Below are 8120 nucleotides of genomic sequence, written 5' to 3' on the forward strand. Positions count from 1 at the left end.
AGCTGCCCATGTGGTAACTAATAATGACCCTTTAAGTGGAAAGGGACATAGGAAGAAGCACAGGCTTGCTGGTTTGCTTGGGATTACAGTCATGAAACACAAACTAGTTACTTCCAAAAGTTCATGGAAAAAAAATGGAATGAAAGGAAAATGCTATCTTTTCATGAACTTTTTGAAGACCCCCTTATGTTACATGGTAGGATCTTCTCCATTTTAGCTGGCACCATGACCATGGAAAGACTCAACCAAACCAGCAGTGTCTCCGAGTTCATCCTCCTGGGACTCTCCCCCTGGCCTGAGGACCAAAAGCCACTCTTTATCCTCTTCCTCACCATGTACCTGGTCACCATAACAGGGAACTTGCTCATCATCCTGGCCATCCGCTCCGACCCCCAGCTCCAGACCCCCATGTATTTCTTCTTGAGCTTCCTGTCTTTCACTGACATTTGCTTCACAACAACCATTGTCCCCAAGATGCTGGTGAACTTCCTGTCAGAAAAGAAAACCATCTCCTATGCTGGGTGTCTGACGCAGATGTATTTTCTCTATGCTTTAGGCATCAGTGACAGCTGCCTTCTGGCAGTCATGGCCTTTGACCGCTATGTGGCCATCTGTAACCCCTTCCACTACGTCACCACCATGAGCCACCACCGCTGTGTCCTGCTGGTGGCCTTCTCCTGCTCATTTCCTCACTTCCACTCAATCCTGCACATACTTCTGCTGAATCTTCTCACCTTCTGTGACTCCAATGTTATCCACCATTTTTTCTGTGACATCAACCCTCTGATGAAATTGTCTTGCTCCTCCACATTTGTCAATGAAATTGTGATAATGACAGAAGGATCCGTTGTTCTGGTGACCCCCTTCCTATGCATCACTTTCTCTTATATACGAATCCTCACCACAGTTCTCAAGATTCCCTCAGCTGCTGGGAAACGCAAAGCCTTCTCCACGTGTACCTCCCACCTTACTGTGGTTATGCTTTTTTATGGTAGCATCTTCTACGAATATTTACATCCCTTGTCCAGCTACTCTGTTAGGGACCGGGTGGTGACAATTGTCTATACAATTTTGACCCCTATGCTAAACCCTTTTATCTACAGCCTGAGAAACAAAGACATGAAGAGGGGTCTGGGGAAGCTGGTGGGCAGGAGGAAATCATAGCCTGAACCTCAGTGGGCATGTTCCTGAGTGTTTCTGATTCTGGACATTGTTCCCACTGGTTTCTGATACACACAATAAACTCTCATAAGTCTACAGGAATAAATCATGTGTGTCATGGATGTCAGATGGTATTTCTTTACAAATGTGACTATCAACCATTCAGACCTTATTGTGATACAGTAATTAACTGAAGGTCTACCTACATCTTTGCTTCCAATTTTCACATATTCCTCTTTTTCCATCTGCCTCTTCTCCAGGAAACCACATCTTTCCACTCCTTCTAAGAGCTACTGAAGACCTTCGTTTTCCATAAAATTTCTGGAAACTAATTTATACTTCTTCAATAACTTTTGATCCCACTACTATCTTTGTTTTGTTGGATATCTGTAATCCATTTGTCTAGATCTTTGAAAGTCATTATAGTGGTTTGGGATTGGAGTGACTAAGAGCTGGAGGGAGAGAGCGAAGGTTAGAGGTAGAGAGTAGACGAGAGATTGGGACTCTCATGAAATTAAAACTCTCATCAAAGCAAGGAATGTGTCTGGCCCATCAGTTTATGCAAGGATTACATCTCTTCTTTCCCCCATATCTTTGACAATAGCATGTTCTTCGTAGTGAACAAGAGTCCAGCTCTTAGCATTGATTAGCTAACTGACATGGGTCAATGTAATTTACCCCGATGATCAGGCCAGTGAGCAGGGGGAGCTCAGTTTATTCTGGGTCCCTTCCCTGGTCATCTCTCATTTGTCCCTCACACATGTTCACTCCTCTTGAGGCCCCTCTTAGCTTCAATTCTCCTTAGACCGTCCCTATTTCCACCATCACTATCATTCAGCAATCTGTCTGCTTTCAGAGAAAGATTTATTGTATGTACTGAGAATTATTCTCAGTATCTATTGAAAAGAGAAACAAAACCCATATGTGAATGTCAAAGACAGATCTAACTAAGTTCATACAGAACCAGGCAGCTACATATTGGGCTGCCCTGGAATGTAAAGAGTCATCCAGTGCCACAGGCAAAGACTTTTGTTCACTTTTGGTTTTATCCTTTACTCTCTATTCTTCTGTCAGTAATTTTAGGCCCTACTATATTTTATATCTTAATATTTTTATTATTTACTATTATCCTATCTCATCCTCAAAGATATAAGGACATGGTAGTATTGTCTATACTGGCAAAACTTAGAAAAATGAGAATCTAAATGCCCATCAACAGGAGAATGGATAATAAGTAATGACAGGAAAATGGGGAAATAAATAACCCCTCAACTGTTCCGTAGAAAGGAACAATATCTTGTAGATACAAATAATGAGATAGGTCTCTACTACTGACCTGAAAAACCATTATGAATGAAGATTAAGTTGAAAATTAAATATAAAAGAATCAACCTATCAAGATAAAAATTATATGTAATGTGTATGTGTATATAATCACAAGGTGAGATTATATATTCAGAAAGAAAACTACCCACCAAAAATGGTTATTTCTAGAGGTGACAGTGGACTAGGGAAGGAGGACATAACATTCGTTTTGTTGTTTGTACACGTCTATAACTGAATTTGTGGAAATGTATTGTTTGTAGAATTAAGACTACTTATCACTACAAAAAAATGCAGTGTGACTTATTGCTTGTTTATCATCATCAGTGTGGTTTTTTTAAAAAGTAGTAATATCATGTCACAGTAGGGAAGAGGTGGTATGAGGGCCACCTCACCAAAGGGCCTCTCCATCCAACGTCCAAATTCTTATTTTGGAGAAGAATCAGATAAAGAGGAACAGTCCAGGAGTGAAGCAATACTACTTCCACACAATCTACAGGTGTCTTTTATTGCTGTTGCCACTTCGTATTGGAAAATAAGACCCTGATGTTAACACTGTCCAGGACTGGTCAGAGCCATGAATCTATGACTATGTCCCTTCAGTAGTTCTGGGTGGGTCCTGATAATTTACATTTCTAACAACCACCCAGGTGATGCTCATGTGCTAACTTGGAAACTATAGTTTAAGAATCTCTGGTCTACCAGTTGTCAATGCTTACTGTAGACCTATGGTAATTAAGACTAGGTAGATACTGGTGAAGGATTATACAAACAAGATAAATGTCACAGGATAGTGAGCTCAAAAACATATCCACACTTTGGTATACACTTGATTTATGACATGAGACATTAGAGATTTTCAATTCATAAATGGGGCAAAGACAGTTATCCACACGGAAAAATTAAATTAGATCCCAGCACACAGAATTCACAAAAGTTAACTCCAGATTAATGATAAACTTACATATGAAAAACAAAACCTTTAAGATTTAAAAAAATAATATAGAATATCTTTGACTCCTGGAGGTAGAAAAACACTTCTTAAACAAGACACAGAAAGCACTAATCATAAAGTAAAAGAAGAGTAAATTGGAGTGCTAAAATTAAGTCTTTCTGTTCCTTTTTATCAAAAGACATCATAGAGTAACAAGGCAAGTAACAGAATGGTAAAACATATTTGAAATTCGTAAAATTAGCAAAACACTGAAATTAAGAATATGCAAAGATCTCTAGATATCAGTCAGAAAAAAGCAGAAAAAAGCCAGGGGGGAAAGCTATGCAAGACAATTAAGCATTCCACAAAAAGAAGAAAATTCAAAAGACCTATAATCTTGTTAAAAAATGCAGAGTTTCATGGCTAGCAGTTATTTTTCTTTTAGTATTTTGAATATATCAGCCCAATTTCTTCTGGGCTATAGTCTAGACAAAGGTTTGCAAATTTTCTTGATCTTTTTAAAGAATCAGCTTTTGGTTTTGTTGATTTACTCTATTGTTTTTTAATTCCCTATTTCATGTCTTTCTGTTGTAATATTTGTTATTTCCTACTTATTTGTTTTGGTTTACTTTGCTCTTCTTTTTCTATTTTCTTAAGGAAGAAGTTCACATTACTGGCTTGAGATTTTTCTTATTTTTAATATAGGTGTTTACAAGAATAAATTTTCTTCTAAGCACAGCATTAGCCCTGCATCCTATAAATTTTGATATGTTGTGCTTTGATTTTTATCTCAAAGTGCTCTCTAATTTCCGTGTGATTTTTCTTTTTACCCATTTTTTATTTAGGAAAGTGTTGTTTGATTTCCACACATTTGTGAATTTTCTAAATACCCTCCTGTTATTGTGGTCAGAGAACATATTTTCTATGATCTTAGTCTTTTTGAATGTATTAAGACTTCTTTTGTGGTTAAAAATTAAAATAAAAAACTAAATAGAAACTAAAAACTTCATTGACTATGCTCCTCAATACAATGTTTTGTAAAATTAATCACATAAGTGAATGATTTATATTTTATTTCCTATATAAGCTTGGTATTGTAATTTCAAAATACATAAAGTTTATCAATAGGGACTTTTAGTACTCAATTCGAAAAAGCAGAATTTCTTTAATAATATTTTTTTATTATACATACATGTGAGAAATTCAAATTAAACCATAATGTAAAGACACTGCACTTCCACCAGATAGACAAAAATTATAATTCAGGGGGAAAATGCCAGTGATTAGAGAGAATGTGGGACAATAGAAAATTACACTGCTTGTGGAAGTATAACTTGGCACAATCAATTTGGAAAAGAATTTGTTATTGTATAGTTTAGGTAAAAATCCACATACTCAATAAATTTCACTATTGGGTATATATTCCGGAGGAACACTTTTCTACATGTGCAACAAGAGATATGTATAAAAATGTTTCATGCAGGAATTAAACTCATGCAGCCAAAAAATGAAAATAACTTAAATGCTCATCTATGATAGAAATGTATAAAATAATTACATTGAGTATGGCATATTCATATAATGGAATACATAGCAGCAATAGTGAATAAAGTAGACTTCCATGGGCAATAAAATAGATGAGCTTCACAAACATAATCTTAAATGCAAAATCATTTTATTCACATTGTCAACCAAAAAATTTAAATATCAGAGAATAAACATATAAGAAATGGGAAACTATTTGATGAAAATGATTAAATTTCATGTAATGACCTAAAGAAAGGCCTCAATTTTAAAATTTATTTGTTTTTTAATTGACAGATGTTGGTTATAGATATTTATGGGGTGCAGAATTCAGAAGAAGGCCCAAATTCAAAGACAGATGAAAACAGAGATAGATGCCATGTTTCCAGTTGGAAGACTCAGTTTTACAGACATGTTAATTTTCCCCAAATCAACACATAAATTTAATCCACTCACAGTCAATAATCCAATAGGATACCTTATAAAATGATAAAAAAAATAATCCTAACATTCTCTAGAAGAGAAAATGTGCAAGAAGTAAAGAATACTTTAAAAATCAACTTCGATCCATCAAATAATCCAACACACTATAAAACTCTAAAATTAAAAGTGTGATATTGCCATAAAAACCAATAAATCAATAAAACAGAATAGAATGGTTGATAGGAATATGAATTAGTACAACCATTATGGAAAACAGTACGCAAACAATTGCCAGCCAAGAATACTATACCCAGCAAAGCTGTCTTTCAGAAATGAAGAAGAAATATTGCCTTTCCCAAAAAAACAAAAACTGTGGGGATTTACCACCATAAGACTGGCCCTATAAGAAGTAATTAAGGGAGTCTTACATCTGGAAGCAAAAGGATGATAAATACCATCATGATAACACACAAAAGAATAAAACACATTGGTAGAGCACATATGGAAATGAGAAAGAAATTATATCTTATCACTGTAAAAAACACCAAATAGCAAAGACAAACAATAAAAGAGAAAGATAGAAACAAAAGATATATAAAACAACCATAACAATTTAATGAATTGTCAGGAGTAACGTAATACCTCTTACTAAAAACCTGGAATGTAAATAATGAATTGAATCCCCCATATAAAAGATGTAGAGTGGTTGAATGGATTAAAAAACCAGACCCAACTATATGCTGCCTGCAAGAAACTCACTTCACCTGTAAATATACACAAAGACTAATAATGAAGAGATAGAAAAAGATACTTCACTCTAAAGAAAACCAAAAACAAGCAGGAGTAGCTATACTTGTATTGGATAAAGTAGACTTTAAACCAAAAAATATAAAAAGAGACAAATAAGGACATGATACAATGATAAAGGAATCAATTCAGGAAGAGGATATAACAATTGTAAATTTATATGCACCCAACATCAGAGCACCAAGATATATAAAGTAAATATGATTGGACCTAAAAAGAGAAAAGACCCATACAATAAAAGCTGGGGACTTTAACACCCCTCTCTCAGCACTGAACATACCACCTAAACAAAAATTCCACAATGAATCATTGGATTTAAACTACATTGTCAACCAAGTTGACTTGAGAGACATTTTCAGAACTTTTCATCCAAAACTACAGAATCTATCCAGACATTTATATGGACTAATAAAAGATCACGCGTAGCCAAAGCAATGCTGAGCAAAGAAAATAAAGCTGGAGGCATAACGCTACCTGACTTTAAACTATACTACAAAGATATAATAACCAAAACAGTATGGTACTGGCATAAAAACAGACACACTGATCAATGGAATAGAATAGAGAATCTAGAAATCAACCCACACACTTACTGCTATCTGATCTTTGACAAAGGCACCAAGCCTATTCACTAGAGAAGGGACTGCCTCTTCAGCAAATGGTGCTGGGATAACAGGATATCCATATGCAGGAGAATGAAACTAGACCCATACCTCTCACCATATACTAAAATCAACTCAAAATGGATTAAGGATTTAAATATACACCCTGAAACAATAAAACTTCTTAAAGAAAACATAGCAGAAACACTTCAGGAAATAGGACTGGACACAGACTTCATGAATATGACCCCAAAAGCACGGGCAACCAAAGGAAAAATAAACCAATGGGATTATATCAAACTAAAAAGCTTCTGCACAGCAAAAGAAACAATTAACAGAGTTAAAAGACAACCAACAGAGTGGGAGAAAATATTTGCAAAATATACATCTGACAAAGGATTAATATCCAGAATATATAAGGAACTCAAACAACTTTACAAGAAAAAAACAAGCAACCCAATTTTAAAAAGGGCAAAAGAGCTAAGTAGGCATTTCTCAAAGGAAGATATACAACTGGCCAACAGACATATGAAAAAATGCTCAACATCACTCAGCATCCAGGAAATGCAAATCAAAACCACACTGAGATACCATCTAACCCCAGTTAGGATGGCTAAAATCCAAAAGACTCTGAACGATAAATGCTGGCGAGGTTGTGGAGAAAAAGGAACTCTCATACATTGTTGGTGGGACTGCAAAATGGTGCAGCCTCTATGGAAAATGGTATGGAGGTTCCTCAAACAATTGCAGATAGATCTACCATACGACCCAGCTATCCCACTGCTGGGAATATACCCAGAGGAATGGAAATCATCAAGTCGAAGGTATACCTGTTCCCCAATGTTCATCGCAGCACTCTCTACAATAGCCAAGAGTTGGAACCAGCCCAAATGTCCATCATCAGATGAGTGGATACGGAAAATGTGGTACATCTACACAATGGAATACTACTCAGCTGTAAAAACGAATGAAATACTGCCATTTGCAACAACACGGATGGAACTTGAGAGAATTATATTAAGTGAAATGAGTCAGGCACAGAAAGAGAAATACCACATGTTCTCACTTATTGGTGGGAGCTAAAAATTAATATATAAATTCACATACACACACACAAAAAAAAAAAAACCGGGGGGAGTGGGGGGAGAAGATATAACAACCACAATTACTTGAAGTTGATACGACAAGCAAACAGAAAGGACATTGTTGGGGGGGAGGGAGGAGAAGGAGGAGGGAGAGAGGTTTCGGTAAGCGGCAACAATAATCAACCACAATGTATATCAACAAAATAAAATTTTTAAAAAAATAAAAAATAAAGAAATGCAACCTCAAAAAAAATAAAAATA

General features: G+C 35.7%; 1 protein-coding gene across 1 annotated transcript; it reads left to right on the forward strand.

Moving 5' to 3' along the window:
- Positions 1-231: 231 nt before the first annotated feature.
- On the forward strand, positions 232-1164 carry LOC134365546 (olfactory receptor 1L8-like). Its single transcript, XM_063081663.1, has one exon. The coding sequence runs from the start codon at positions 232-234 to the stop codon at positions 1162-1164; it is 933 nt and encodes a 310-aa protein (XP_062937733.1).
- Positions 1165-8120: the final 6956 nt, after the last annotated feature.

Source organism: Cynocephalus volans, chromosome 17 (genome assembly GCF_027409185.1).
Source record: "Cynocephalus volans isolate mCynVol1 chromosome 17, mCynVol1.pri, whole genome shotgun sequence".
Taxonomy (NCBI): domain Eukaryota; kingdom Metazoa; phylum Chordata; class Mammalia; order Dermoptera; family Cynocephalidae; genus Cynocephalus; species Cynocephalus volans.

Bases quoted from the DNA above. Each gene is read 5' to 3' on its own strand.
- LOC134365546 (XM_063081663.1), top strand. From the start codon at position 232: ATGGAAAGACTCAACCAAACCAGCAGTGTCTCCGAGTTCATCCTCCTG.